Source organism: Seriola dumerili, unplaced genomic scaffold (assembly GCF_002260705.1).
Source record: "Seriola dumerili isolate Sdu_G_001 unplaced genomic scaffold, Sdu_1.0 BDQW01000110.1, whole genome shotgun sequence".
In the NCBI taxonomy this organism is placed as follows: Eukaryota; Metazoa; Chordata; class Actinopteri; order Carangiformes; family Carangidae; genus Seriola; species Seriola dumerili.
The window spans coordinates 7,917,694-7,933,099 of NW_019174365.1; the positions used below are offsets into that span (position 1 = coordinate 7,917,694).

Below are 15,406 nucleotides of genomic sequence, written 5' to 3' on the forward strand. Positions count from 1 at the left end.
TCACCTTTAGCTCCTGATTTGTCCTCCAACTACCCAGAAATATATGTGTGTCTCTGTGGTTTACTAGATGTTCGGTTATCTTTATTGGTCACTCCTTTACTCTGGCTCTCTGTTTCTGAAGAAGCTTGCGTACTGGCTACACAAAGTTTTGTAAATGGAGGCCAATGAGTGCTGTTGCGACTCAACAATATGGACTGGCAAAGTAAAACAATGAGCTATCAGCAGCGGAGGGCTGCATAAATCTGCAGATAATGGTTGTGATTCTCAAGCAACCCTCTACATTACATGGAGTTATTTACAGAAATTTGATGAAATCATTATCTAGAATTGTTAGAACAATAATGTATAGAACGATATGCTATCTATATATCATTTACTGTAGATGGTACCCCTGCTGTTGTCATTTTAATACAAATTACACGAAACATATTTCTAAAGCAAACTGTGCAAATATTTGCATGTACTTTTACATGCAACAATACAGTACAATCCACTATATTTGCACCCACCTACACTATATGGGCGATGTCTGTCTGTGCAAATGCATAAAATGAAACAGAGTTCTTTACAGTGCGTACTGTAGTGTGACATAGCATACAGCACTATGTACACAGACCATCTGCACCTACCATGGAATCCAAAAACAGACAACAGCATACAGTGCACTCTGCATCCACACTCCATATTTGCCTCTCTCCTACACACACCTTTGATCATAATGTCGAGCATAAAATTAACTGCAAACACCCAGTCCTCAAAAGCATTCTTAGATTGCCTGCCTCATTCTCTTTCACATACACAATGACAAACGCATGCGCAGTCTGTCTGTCTTTCTGCCTCTCTCTCTCACAGACACACACACATAAATATTATATTAAGAGTTTTCTTCCAAAATTCTATATATTTTGTTTGAAGAAGCATTATATATAGGTCAGTATTTCTAAAATTTCTAAAATTAAGTGTCAAGTGTTTATTTATCTAATCATTCTAACTTCTGTTTTAATCATCCATTTTTATGTAGACATGTTGTTCAAATTGATGGATGGCACATTTTCATTTTAGAATAAAACTCTTCATATCCAGTCGAGCACATACACATATAGGTTTAGTTGTCTGTACCTCGACAGATTGGAGCAGGAAAGTCCCAGACAGCAGTGTTTCCGGCGTTGGTGATGCAAGTGAGCGTAGCATGGCCATCCAAGACGTAACCAGGAACACAGCTGTACCGTACACGGTCTCCCACAGCAAAACGGCCGCCACCACTTAGCACTGCTTTGGGTGGAACACCAGGGTTTCCACAAGATGTGCTGTGAAGTTCTGCAGAGGGAAAGAGCAAAAGAGAAATGGACAAGTCTTAGGCTTCTTCGATGTCTTTTTGGGATTAATTCTATTAAAACATTTAACTATGCATTTCCCCTAACTCATCCATCACTTGACTAAATAATATACCCAGCTCTTGCACAGTAATGCATCTAATCCAGAGACTCATTTACAGGAGCATTTACAGCCTCAGTCCAAACACTGCAAAATACAGTTTCATGGTCAGAAATAGCTTGTGACATACTGTCACTGTTGGCTATTCTAAAATCTTACACCAAGCACACAATTAGCCAGATCCTTAAGCCTATATATATATTTCTTTATAACACATATTGCAAAGCATGATGGTTGTAAAAGAACATTTTGACTGCATTCCCAGTCAAAGCAGACTCAGAACTCAGCCTCAGAGACAGCGAGAGAGGTAATGTAAAAATGTTTTATAGCTAATCACATTATTCCACCTAGATACATCTACAGTTCTGTGCCTTTGACACATGTACAAGTGTGCAGATAAACATCCGCATACACAAGCACACACACACACAACAGAGAGAGAGTGAGAGAAGGGGTATTAGAAGCCATAAACCAGGAAGTAGATGGGAGAACAGGGACCAACTCTGGTCTTATTGTTTGAGCTTGATTGATACAACTATGAAACTGTTCAGACAGATAGGGGGTTAGGGAGAAGGGGAGAGACAGACAGGGGTGAGGGGGAGGAGGGAGCAGAGAGAGACAGGAAGAGGGGGAGGTAAAGAAAACGAGAGATGGAGGATGCCCAACATGACAGATAGAACTATGAAACTACTCAGACAGAAGGAGCTTGAGAGGGAAGAAGAGAGAAAGTTAAAGGTGAAGAGAAAAGGAGAGAAAGGATAGGAAGTTAAAGTAGCAGTGAGAAAGACCATGCTCAGTATGCTCCCAAATGAGAGGTGGCGTCAGAACTGCTCTTTTTTTTTTTTTTTAAATTGTCACCAGAAACTCAGACAACCTTGCTGTGCTTCACTCCTTAAACTTCAAATATGTGCAATAATCTTCAAATAAAAAGCTAAGAGTACAGCTGCAGGGGAATCCTCTCCATGCTAACGACAAAAATTTTTCACAAAGCAGGCAGAGGGTAGACAAGATTTGATGTCAGTAAATGAACTGTTAAATGATTCTTAGATTGGTTGGCTGATTGATTCATTTGTACAATGACTTTATTGTCATACCTTTCAATTATACTTCCCTCCCTCTCTCTACTTCTGTACCTCCACTGCAGCCACGCTGCCGATGATTACTCGAAGGGTCATGTGGACATTCTGCATTTATTAGCATCTATCTTGAATGTGATGAGGTCCAGTAGACTCATGGATCATTTCAAAATAGATATAACTAGAACATAAAGACCCTAATAACAGAATTAACTTTGCCTTAAAATTTGTTTCCTTTGCAGACAAACAAAAACACCAAGCATCCCTTCAAGTGCTTTAATTAGTTGCTATAAAGCTTCTGTTTCAGGTTTTCTGTAAAGGGTGTATAACATCCTGGTGTTCACAAAGCATGAACAGCATATTCGAGAGAGGAAAATCGTTTTGCTAAAGACCCTGACCCCACCCCCCATCCTCCTTATCTCCACATAGACACACAGTTACAGAAATGCACACTGACAAGACACAGTTGGACACTAGCACACACACACACAACAAGGGTAATCCATCACTGTGGCGACCTCCTGTGCTGTATTGTGTCTGGATGTCAGGTTGGCCTAGTGCTGTGACCTGTTGGCCTATTGATTTTGCCAGTCAGTGTGGCCCTACTCTGTGTCAGGATGTTTGTTACTCAGTGTCCTATCAGACACACATTTCCTCTCACCAACACCCCCCCCCACCCCAAACAAACAAACACACACACACACACACACACACACACACACACACACACACACACACACACACACACACACACACACACACACACACACACACACACACACAGAGCTAGTCTGTTGGTGATTCCAGGTGCTATCAGAAACACACAAACGGAGACTTTCCCTTCTTAGCCATTCCATTTTTAATTGGTGGCTTCCACCACATTTTCATGCTACCCATCTTTGTTCTACCACTCATCGTTTTTACTGTTCCTCTGCCTCATTTTCCCTTTTTTTTAAATTTCTTTCTTCCTTCTTTTATCCATCTGTTTCTGCTTCTTTAGCCCTTTATTTTTATCTCTAATTCCCATGTTTTAATCTCTCCCCCCTCTTCCCTCAATGTCTCCGTCTGTCTCACTCCACCCATCCCCTCCCTCCTGTTCCTCCATTCCCTCCTCCTCAACTAAAAACTTTGATGACAAGCCAGCTCCTTGCCTCTCGCTCTCTCTCTCTTGTTCCATCTATACCGCTATATCATCCCTTCTATGCATCCCTTCATTCTTCCATTCTTTCTCTGCCTAGTTTATTGTGAACATCACATACTTTCATTACACTAGTTTATTCAGTAGCCAGCGGCTACACCACACTCCTTTCCATGGTTTATTGCTGCCTGCCCTCTCTTATTTATTCTCTCTTACCCTCACTTCTTCCTCCTCTCTATTCACTCTCTTTATCTATCTATCTCTGCCTCTCTTTCCCTATCTCTGTCTCTCCCCAGTTTACCATAACCATGATTTCAGTCTCAGTTGCTTCATTACAAGCTGCTGCTTTTATGGGCCATCTGTAGAACTATCTGCATTCATCACAAGTGCGCGTGCACACACACACACACACACACACATATATATATATATATATATATACACACACACACCCACCCGCACACACACACGCACACAAAGGCCTGCAGAGCACACACAACCATACAGACACTCTGTCGAACACATACACAGAGTCATGCCTCCATGACTTCAGAGGACAGTACATTGACTTACATACAATTGCTGAAGACTTACTCTAACCGTAACCATAACTACTACTTGCTTAACCCTAACCCCTTTCTATAATGGGAACTTGATTTTATGTGACTGTGTAAATGGATTTAGGTCCCAACAATATAAGTAAAACTTGAGCTACACACACACACTCTCACACACACACACACACACACACACACACACACACATACACACACCCCATCAACCACCACCACCCCAACCATTTACCTGGCTTTTATTTCTCCCTAGATAAGCAATTACAGTTGAGTCCAGGTACAGGGAGCACGAGACAGAGAGGGAAGAAGTGAGATGGGAGAAAAGAACTGAGTAGTGGGTAAAAAGCGAGAGCAAAGTGGTGGAAAAGAGAGAGAATGCTGCCATGCTTTAAGAGTTTTAAGTGAGACGGATGACACTGCAGATGGGAGGATTGGAGAGGGGGAGTGAAGGACAGCAAAGACAGAGAGAGAGAGAGAAAGAGAGACAGAGAAGAAGACAGAAATAAGAAAGAGAGGCAAAGACAGAGAGGGATGATTCACTGAGTTTGGAGGTTTTACACCTCCGTCAGCAGTAACTTTTATAAAAGATGAACCAGGTTTTATACCGGAACAGAATAGATGCTGAATGCTTGAAAATAAAGCATAGAATTTGTTACAAGAAACCATGTACATGGATTTTCTATTTACTTTATCTGAAAAATTATTTTCAGAAGTTCATTTCAAGACATTTTCCATAAAAGATGTAAGGTTTATAAGAACTGTAACAGAACAGACGAATGAGTCCTGAGGTCTGTAACAAACAGATATGTGTTCTGGGGCACCTACATCTGTAAAAGGTTTCACTGGCTGTCAACTTAAGAGTCAGTCGCCTGTCAGTTTGATTTATTCAACACTTTGACCAACTCTTTTTATAGACTTGTGAAAAACTTGTGTCATAAAACATTTTTAGTCCGTTAAGTTAATGGAATTTTATGGGGTCAGTTGTGCATCATTTTTGTGGTCTTGTGGCCTCCCTCTGACAAAGCCATAGGCAAAAACACAGATTTAATTTCACAATGACCTCAGTCTATTTATAATACTGTTACTGTTTAGATCCCACAGTGTCCATTCAATTTGTATGACCATAGTCCCTGAATCTTCTCATGAACACTTGTCAATGTGTTTTTTTTTTTTTTAAATTCACTGTCATTTTTAGGGCATTGCAAAAAACACATGTCAAATAGCAGTTGTCAACACTGCTAGTTACCTCTTGTCATAGTATTATACATCATTGTGGATCATTTTCTTTAGCATCTTAGGGTTTATTTTTGAAAGAGCGTCATACAGATGTCATACAAGCAAATATCTGAAGTTAAATTGGTCCTTATTTCATTTCAGCTCAGTGCTCCAGTGTGTGCACAGAAAATTTTAACTTGGCAAAACACGATTCACACTTTCTTGTTCACAGTGATTGATTAACATCACTGAATTAGGAGGCCTCTGGATTAGCTGGAACTGAATGTGAACTGGCGAAGAAAAATGATGGAAAATACATGGAAACTTGAGGTTTAAAGGGTTTTAGTGCAGTTTTGGAAACAATGTCTAGGTTAAAAAAATAAGCCATTTTGTTACAATAATAATATATCCATATGTATAATTTTGACAGTGGAATTTTTTCCCCCAAACAATCCCTCCATTGTTAGAAAGTTGCTGCAGAGCTGTCAAGCAACTGTCATTCATACTAGGATTCAGGCGATTTCCTCAAATCCTAACTATGACAGCTCAACAATCAGGAGAAGGATAATATGGAATTATTCTAAATGGCTGTGTTCTTTCAATATGAAAAGATTAATGCCAAGATGAGATATCCACTATTTTAAAACTGTGACACCTTTTTATACAAAAGCATTAACAGCATAAAATGTAAAATGACACTAAAAAGTTTTTTTTAGGGATAATGCTGGGCAAACACTGAGCAAAAAGAATGCCTGAAGAGAAGGAGACAAGTGCCAGTTTTTTTTTTCCCTGATGTGGTTACATGATGCTCAAACTCATATACACATCTGTACATATTATTCAATGTTCAGACGATATTTCATACAATAGCTAAGAGACGGGGAACCAGAATCTATTTTAAACAAACAGTAAAGTGTGTTGGAAGTACTTTACGCCTCAAGAGTATGATCGAGACAGACAAAAGGTGCCAACTGAAATGGTCAGTGCTTGATAAGAGTACTTATGGAAGAACACACTTCGCCTGTCATTGGTGGTAATAACACTAGCTCTTCGAGGCATTAAAACAGTTCTCTACGCAAGGAGAGCACAGGCAAGATATGCAATAAAGCAGTACAACAAGCCCCCACGGTTCTGGCCTCCTTCAACCATCACCATCCGCAGTCCAATAAGAAGAACAGCAGGGGGTTAGATTACGAACAACTCCCTGTAGTGAAGCATGGCAACATAACTACTCATTTAACACATTTTTTTTTCATTTATGTCCCTATCTAAAAAAGCAACTTCAAATTAATATAACTAGAGTACTGCTTACATTGGCACAAAAATGTCTGAATTTTGAAGCTAGATTCAGCTCAAGGAAAATGGTTCTCATGATGGAGAAACAACATTTCTTTATTCATGAAGCAAGAGAGGCTCTCATACTTGATCTAAAGAGGGTACTTGAGGAATTATGGTTACTTTTGTTCAGACCCAGGTCAACCATGAATGACTTATTTGATCATTTTAGTTTTTAATTTTATTTTTTTCTTTTCAAAGGCTGTGATGCAAGTAAAGTTATATGCTTCTCAATAATGGAAATGCCTAATTTAGTGGAATAATAGAAATGCCTAAGTACCAAAAGCCGTACGCCTCTGCAGTATTTGTGTAAAGATATTTGCCATATTCCACCTCTGCAGATTACAGCAGAGAAACTATTAAGAGTTGTTTGCTTTATAGTGAGTTCCATTTCTGCACCAATCATCCACTTGAATTGTGATTACATGAACACTTAACACTCAAAGTTCCACAACTTTGTATTTTGGTAAAGCTGACAAATTCATGATGTCATCACAATTTGTCTGCTTTAATCATTTTGTCAAAATACATGGCTTGTCTTTGATCACCAAAATCTAATCAGTTTATCCTTGAGTCCAAATTTGAAGAAATTCCTTCAAGGTATTACTGAGATACCGTGTTCACAAGAATTGGAATGATGGACAGACAACCAAAAAACATAATGCCTCCGGCCCTGTCTGTCGCACAGAGGCATAAAAAGGTCATCCAATATCAACATTTTGTCTGGGGTTAGGTGTATTTTGTCTTCTATGACCCTGTACACAGAGTCAAGGACAAGAATGAACTTCACTAATAAACCACACATACACATGCATTAGACTTGCAATTCCCCTCAGAAACTGTTGATTGGAGGCTGCTTGGTGATGTAATTATAAGTAATTATGATTAATTATGAAAACATTAATGGAGGGGAAATGGACTAAGTGGCAGCAGAAGGTGTGTGTGTCAGAGAGAGACAGAGGGATTCTGAGGGAGCGTTAAAGCAGGAAAAAGAGGGAGCTCCCAGATAGAGTAATGGCTGTTCAAAGCACTAGATCATCTGGCGGCTGTAAAGATCAGTTAATACACACACAACTGTGTTGCTAATGATTGTAGCGTCTAGTGGAGATCAAACACTGTGGAGCAAAAGCAACAGACCAGTAGTGTCTTTCTAGGTTTATTACATGCCACAACAAGCATGCACGCGCACGTCTTATGTTACTTCTGAGGACCCTCATAGACACATATAAATGCCTAACACCAACCCCTTATCCTATCCCTGAATCTAAACCTAATTCTAATCTGAGTCCTAATCCTCGAGGTAAAAGCAGTCCTGAGGATTGCCTTATTGCTCTGTGTGAGCAATAATTATCTGTATTCAATACAGTCATGAAGCAGCTTCAAGCAGCCCAGTGTATATACTCGTGATCCTCTCTTCAGCCTAAACAGTCCAAAACCAGGACAGTATATTCTATATATATATATAGAGAGAGAGAGACATTACCTCACACAGAATTGTCAGAGGCAGAACTGTCTTATTTGGCAATTCAAAATGATCTATGATGATGTTAAATTACTGAGGCAGATTACTGCCAAATTGGCATCAAAATACCCAGAAAATTTTGCTGTGAAAGGTAAAGTATGGAGCTAAATGTATTTGGATAGTATTTGCTAAATCTTGTTACTCAACCACCACAGCTTAGGCTAAAACTGATTATTTAGCCTTTGTCTAATTTTGATGACACTGGTCAAATATAAATCATTTTATGGACCACTGTGCATGCAAAAGTTATTTCATCAATAGAATTAATAAGTACATGCTCATATTAATGCAGTGAAGTGAATAGTATGGTCTTTCTTGGAAATGCAGTTTAGTTAAGTATAAACTTTCATGATAGAAATACACAATTAGAGGCAGCCGGGTGAGGATGCAATTTAATGAGACTGGGTGAAACAAGTTAATCATTTTGAAGAAGACAATAACCCTGTGCAACACAATTACCTCATTTTTACAGATAGAAAATCCATCTAAGAACGTTAGTTGAAAAGATGTACTTTTCCAGCCTTGCAATTTCCCTGTATGTAATTGAATGAGCAGATAATGATGGCAGTCTGACTGCTCACAAAGACACATGGGGATGTCAATTATAAGGCATTTACCTCCACTTCACCGGTGTGTGTGCCACACTAGTGCCTGTGTACGTGTCATTGCATGAGTATAAACAAGGATAAGTGTGTGTCTGTGTGTGTGTGTGTGTGTGTGTGTGTGTGTGTGTGTGTGTGTGTGTGTGTTTGTGTGTGTGTGTGTGTTCTGTGTGTGTTTGTGTCTGTGTGTCTGTGCGAGTATAGCTCCTTGATGCAGTGATCAATGTTTCTCTGAGGCATGGTTCAATAAACCATTAGATTTTCCCCTAAAGACATCCTGCCAACAGAACTTCATTAGACCCACACACATACATACAAAAAAAATACAAACAAAAACAAAAATAATACACACAGGGTTTTGTCAGGGTTTCTGTCTCAGCCCTGTTTATTGGCCTCCTGTCATACTCCACCTGCCCACCAGATGTCCCCAGACTTTCTTCCCGTTTGCAGATCCACCCGCTCACCTGTTTTCCGTTTCAAAATCACTGGAACCTTCCTGCCTACCCACCATTTACACCTACTAATTTATACCACCCCTTTTTACCCAGTCAGTTGCCAGACTGATAGCTAATGTCTGTGTATTTCCATGTCTGCCATTCATGCTGTGGACTCCTGTTTCTGTCACCTGTATGAAGTTACCTGTTGTCTGCCTGTCCGTCTGTCTATCTACAAGCCTGGTCCTCATCATCACATCAGAGCTTCAGCTGCCCAGTGCCATAATCAACGACCAGCCAGACCCTAAGCCGGACACTGAGTGGGCCATCCCACTCTGTCCCAGTCGACATACTTTATATTCCTTAGTCTGCTCCTTAGTTGGCGGTCCCGGCCAATGTCTCGTCTGGTCCTGAATTAGGGGGCCCAGCTGACATCTTGCCTGTTCATGAGGCTGTTCCTTAGTCCCGTCTGCTACAGAGGCCGTCATCTGCTCATTTCCCTTATCTGCTCCCTGGTATTTATACCAGCCCTTTCTCCCCAGACAGTTGTCAGATCTTTTGCTTAAGCCTGCTTGTTTCCCTTTGTGCTGTATATGCTGCGGATTCCCGTTCCTGCAATATGTATGTGCTCACCTGTTGTCTGCCTGTCCATCAATCTGTCTGTAAACTCGGTCCTCATCACTTAATCTATTAAAGTTCCTTCATTGTACCAGCTTGTCTGTGTGTGTCTGCGCTTGGATCTTCCCTGTCTGTGCTCCTACCACCAGCTGTGACTTGTTCTGTGTTTACAAGCTGTAGCCATCAGGATTGAACAAGATCATGGGTTAGTTTGTTTACTGAGGCCTACTTTTTGTAGAATCTACAGCAGTACACTGAACGCTATCATTTGATCTGACCTGAAAGGGCTGACTCAGACTTTCTGAAGACCAGAGCAAAGCTCCATCAGACATGATCAAACGAAATGGCACAGGCCTCAGTGTTTACAGGCACTGCAAAATCAGACAGGTTTTTCATTAAAATTGACTTACTGTACATGACAGCCGTGTTAAAGGAATGCATTCGGATTTGGTAATTATGATCTTTCATAGGCTTAGTCATGGAAAATACAGCACCTTACATTATCTGTATCCAACACTGCAGTTATTTACTTCCCTACAATTCAACAAACTGTTTTCTAGGCTGATTTTCATCATGTCCACACTTATCACACTGAAGATTACACCTACAGATGCAGACCTAATAGAAGTTTTCTAAACAAACATAAGTAAGCTTGTTTATATTATTGAAAGTCAGTATACCATTACACTCTGACCATTAGTCCTTATATCAAGGGGCTGCACTGATTTAAGTCAGAGTCCTGATCTGCCTTCCTCTCTCTCTAACTGTCCCTCCTCTAGCTCACACATCCATCTTGCCCTCCCAGCCTCTTTGCCTCTCTTCTTCTCTTATCTCTTCTCACAGCCACCCCTCTCCTCACTATTAATTAAAAATCTGTGTGTGTGTATGCTCACACACACACGCTTGTGTGTCTGCACAAGTGTGTGTGTGTGCACGTCAGGCTTCAGTATTAATTAAAGGTGTGAATGCTAATTGGTCAGATCAATAACGGGTCGTTAGGCCTCAGGGGGCAACAGCCAATAGGAAATCGTTATGTGTCTGACATCACTGTCACTCTGCTAAAGCTGCGCTGCACTGTGACACATGCACACACAGACACACACACACCTGCACTTATACACTCAGATTTGCACTTAAACTCAGACTACTGTCATCTGGAGAGACAGGTTCACCTCAAAAGGTTGCGAGAGAGACAGAGAGAGTTTAGAAGCAGCAGAGGTTAGCAAGACACAACTGGTGCAATAGATAGAAGCTTACTGTATGTCCCTAAAACTAAATCAATATCCATTAAGGAAAGCGAGAGAGAGAGAGAGAGAGAGAGAGAGAGAGAGAGAGAGAGAGGATTTCAAAGAAAAATCATATGCCATAGTTGTCATTGAACAGAACAGAGTAAATGAGTGTGTCCTCTCAGAGGGCTTTTTTGTGCTGATCAATACCAGAGCATTCTTTCTCTCCCCTACCACATGCACATTAGCATGATATTCAGTCAGACAGATAAGTGTGAATAAAACTTTGACCATAATCTCAGTATGTTTATTATTAGAGAAGAGAAGAGAAGAGAAGAGAAGAGAAGAGAAGAGAAGAGAAGAGAAGAGAAGAGAAGAGAAGTAGTATACAAAAGGAATCTTGTAGAACTGGTAGTTTGCTTGATGGGATAAAGATATGTTATTCCTGAGCTTGCAGAAGGTCAGCTCGATTTACCATTTCAAACCCACCCACATATTGATGTCTCAGCATCATGCCCTACCTAACCTCTAGTACCACCCTGCCACCAATATAATTTTTTTTTTGTATGAAACTGTGCACCACAAATCAACTTGGATATCCACCCAACTATTTCTTCATCACAACTTCGCATTATTCTCTGCATTTGACAAGGATACAAAAACACTAAAAGACACTAAAAACAACACAAACACTTTAAAGTTGCAAATTTAGTATTATATATGAAATAAACATTGCTGTCTCTACGGGTCACTAGCTGGGCTCTTTCCTATGTCTCTAATACTGTCAGATAGACCATCCACTTGTAGAGACAGACATTGTTAATGTGTGTGTTACGGAGTTGGTGACAGAAGCACAGGCAGACATGCAGGTAGGCAGGTTTGGTGAAAGAAATTTAATGGATGAACTGAAGAAAACCAGGGTTACAGACAGATGGATTGACTAGCAGGCGAACAGAAAGGCAGGCAGGTAGATGGGCAGAAAATAGTTTACTACACACAGGTAGCAGGCACATGGGGAAACGTACTGGGGCATATGCGGACGATCTGGGGAAATGGTAGGTTTAAGTACTGGCTGGGAAAATGAAGAACCTGGGAACAGCTGTATGAGTGGGCAGGGAATCTCAGGTGATTGGGATTATGAGACAGGTGAGTAGGTGGATCTGGCAGTCAGGTGACTGAGATTGGAAGGAAAGGATATATGGTGGGAGGATGGAGAGTGGCAGGAGACGGAGGCCAAAATAAACAGGATGGAAATGGCAATAAAAACAGTAGGGATGGTAGGCCCACAGGAGGGAGCGAGAGAGCCCAGAGATGAATCAAGACAGTGTGTTCGTGTCTCCAGTGACGACTTCAGCCATACTCTGGTGTATACTGAGTATATTTAATAAAAGTGCACAGAGTTCTTCTATGTATGTGTGTGTGTGTGTGTGTGTGTGTGAGAGGGAGATAGAGAGTCATCACTTTGTGCTGATAACATCTTTGTGTGTTGCCTGGTTGCACAGTTGCGGTAAGCTAAGCTAGCTAGCTTTGTGTGTATGTGTGCCAGTATGTGTGTGATATCTAATAGCTGTGGTTACTGTAGCGTGACTTATTAAATTTAACATCAAGAGACCCCCTGGAAAGCTGACTGACAGATACCAGCACACATACAAACACAGACACACTCACACACTCTCACATAAGCACACACAAATTTAAAACTACCAAGCTCACCTTAAATATGAAACTAACCAACCAACACAGACACAGCCGAGTAATCATCCTACACATAAAGGCAGTGACAATATGATGTCTGAAAACCAAACAGAATGTAAATTAAGAAGCACAAATATTGCATTACCTTACTTTCCCATCAACAAAGTAAAGGTTGAATAACAAACTGAAGTAAATAGGTCATTACCACATCAACAGGCACCTCGACACACACAGCTGGCTTGTTTTTTCTCATTAATGCTACTCCTAATTATGGGTACTGAGTGAAATAAGCAATCATAAACTTTGCAGAAAAAATGTTTACACTAAGATTCAACATGGATATGGATCCAGAAACCACATCCCTTCTCTTTATGAGACAAAGTGCAGGAGTTTTAGCTTAATGGTTAAAACACCTGTCATGACTCCTGAAGCAAAAGCTGATCAATTGAAGATTTAAAACTGTCCTTCATATTTATTCTTGTTGAAGTGATATCAAAATATACAGCACAGTGGCAGCCTTTATGCTGAAGTATACTTCAAGACACAAGCAGCTGGCTTCTGTCCTGTTTCTGTTCTTTCAACTCGTTTCCATCTTGTCCCTTTTAATCTCGTCTTCTTTCATCTCTCTCCTTGTCCTCATCTCCTCCTCTGTCACCAGTCTTTGTACCATTAGTGCAGTACAGCCTAACATCAACTACAAATCAACAAGTGTTTCCTCTGCACAATTTATTTCACTCCTTGCACATGATAGCACAGTGTTTGGTTGTGTGTTGTTTGTGTATTTGTGTGTATTTGGGAGTGTGCAGTCTTTGGGGAATCAATTTGTAAAGAAGTTCTTTTTCATCAGAGGACAAAACTTCAATAATTGCAACTATCTGTCATGACAGACACTGACATCACAAAGCAAAACTCTCTCCTGTCTGCTGCAAAGTAAAGGAGCTATTCTAATGAGATTTATGTTCTTTAGTTCTGTGGACAGTTAACTGCATGTGATCAAAATCTGGTGTTAAGATAATATTTTCCCAAAAGATTTAAATGAAGGCTTTTCTTTTGTTGTAGTTGTTGTAGCACACTGCGTTTTACTTATTTCCTTGCAATCAACATAAAACGATTTGTGCACAAAGTTCCACCACCCTAATAGCATTAAAACCTGTGTAAAGCAATTAAAAATTGTATAACATGCTGAACTTTGCTATGCCTGACCATCTATTTCTGCTGGAGAAGGAAAATTTTTTCAAAGTGGCAATTAAAAACAAAGGAATTGCAACATACGGTATAAATCAGGGGTCCCCAAACTACGGCCCGCGGGCCACATCCGGCCCGCCAAAGCAATTGGAGTGGCCCACTTAACGATCCCAGACAATCCCTCTAAACATCAACCAATTTTTATTAAATTGCATTTTCCTATCATAACATCATAACATTTCCGTACTTAAAGGTTGGCATTCTAATTAAAATTGACCATAGTTATGAGCTATTTATAGTTAATAGTGGCTCATCTTCACCTCCTCACACAATGGTATATTCTGACATGACTTTGATCGTGACCGAGCCAGCGTCAAGCTGCAAAGTTCTGAGGTGGGAATCTGTCATGAAGGTGGTTGTGTCCTGCATAAACTTCATCAGAGCAAACGGACTTAAACACAGGCAGTTCCAAGCCTTTCTCTCCAAGCTAGAATCAGCCCACGGAGACGTGCTTTACCACACTAAAGTCCGCTGGTTAAGCCGGGGCAGAGTTTTGAAGCGTTTTTACGACCTGCTACCCGAAATCAATGCCTTTCTCCTGACAAAGGGAAAAACTGTCCCAGAGCTGATCGACACAGAATGGAAATGGGACCTCGCCTTTATTAACAGATGTGTCAGAAATTTTAAACGGCCTCAACTTGCAGCTCCAAGGCAAGGGAAAACTAATCTGACATGTATTCCCACATCAAAGTATTTGAGCTTAAACTAGCGCTGCTTATTGGACAGGTGCAAAAACAAGACTCCACCCATCTCCCTGCTACTCGAAGCCTCTCAGCTGAGAAACCGGCGGTCCCGTTCCCAACCGAGAAGTGCAAGGACGCACTGGAAACACTGAGGGCGGAGTTCGGTGTGCGGTTCCGTGAGCTTCATGTCCACGTTAAAGAAATCCGCACATTCCAGAACCCTTTTGCTGCCGACATTAACGACACCCTGCCTTCTCTTCAATTTGAGCTGGCTGAGTTGCAGACCTGTGATGTGCTGAAAGACGTATTCAGCCCCAACAGTCTGATCAAGTACTATGCTGCCCTCCCAAATGAGACCTACCCCAACATAAGAAAGCACGCAACAAAGATGTCCACAGTTTTTGGGAGCACATATATCTGTGAGCAAACTTTTTCACACATGAAGCTGATAAAAAATCCGACGAGATCAAGTCTCACAGATCAACACCTGCATCAGTCTCTGAGACTGGCTGTAACTGGAATGGAACCTGACATCGATCTCCTCACCAGTCAGAAGCAAGCCCACAGCTCACACTGATATGGTAAGCCTACTGATTTCAATAGCAATAGAT

At 40.8% G+C, this 15,406-nt stretch overlaps 1 protein-coding gene across 1 annotated transcript in view; it reads right to left on the minus strand.

Moving 5' to 3' along the window:
- Positions 1 to 15,406, minus strand: part of LOC111223117 (CUB and sushi domain-containing protein 3-like) — a 262,697-nt gene that overhangs the window by 194,099 nt on the left and 53,192 nt on the right. The window contains exon 4 of the mRNA XM_022747144.1: positions 1,120 to 1,317. Within this exon, the coding sequence (XP_022602865.1) occupies positions 1,120 to 1,317 (198 nt within the window). The remainder of the gene's footprint in view (positions 1 to 1,119; positions 1,318 to 15,406) is intronic.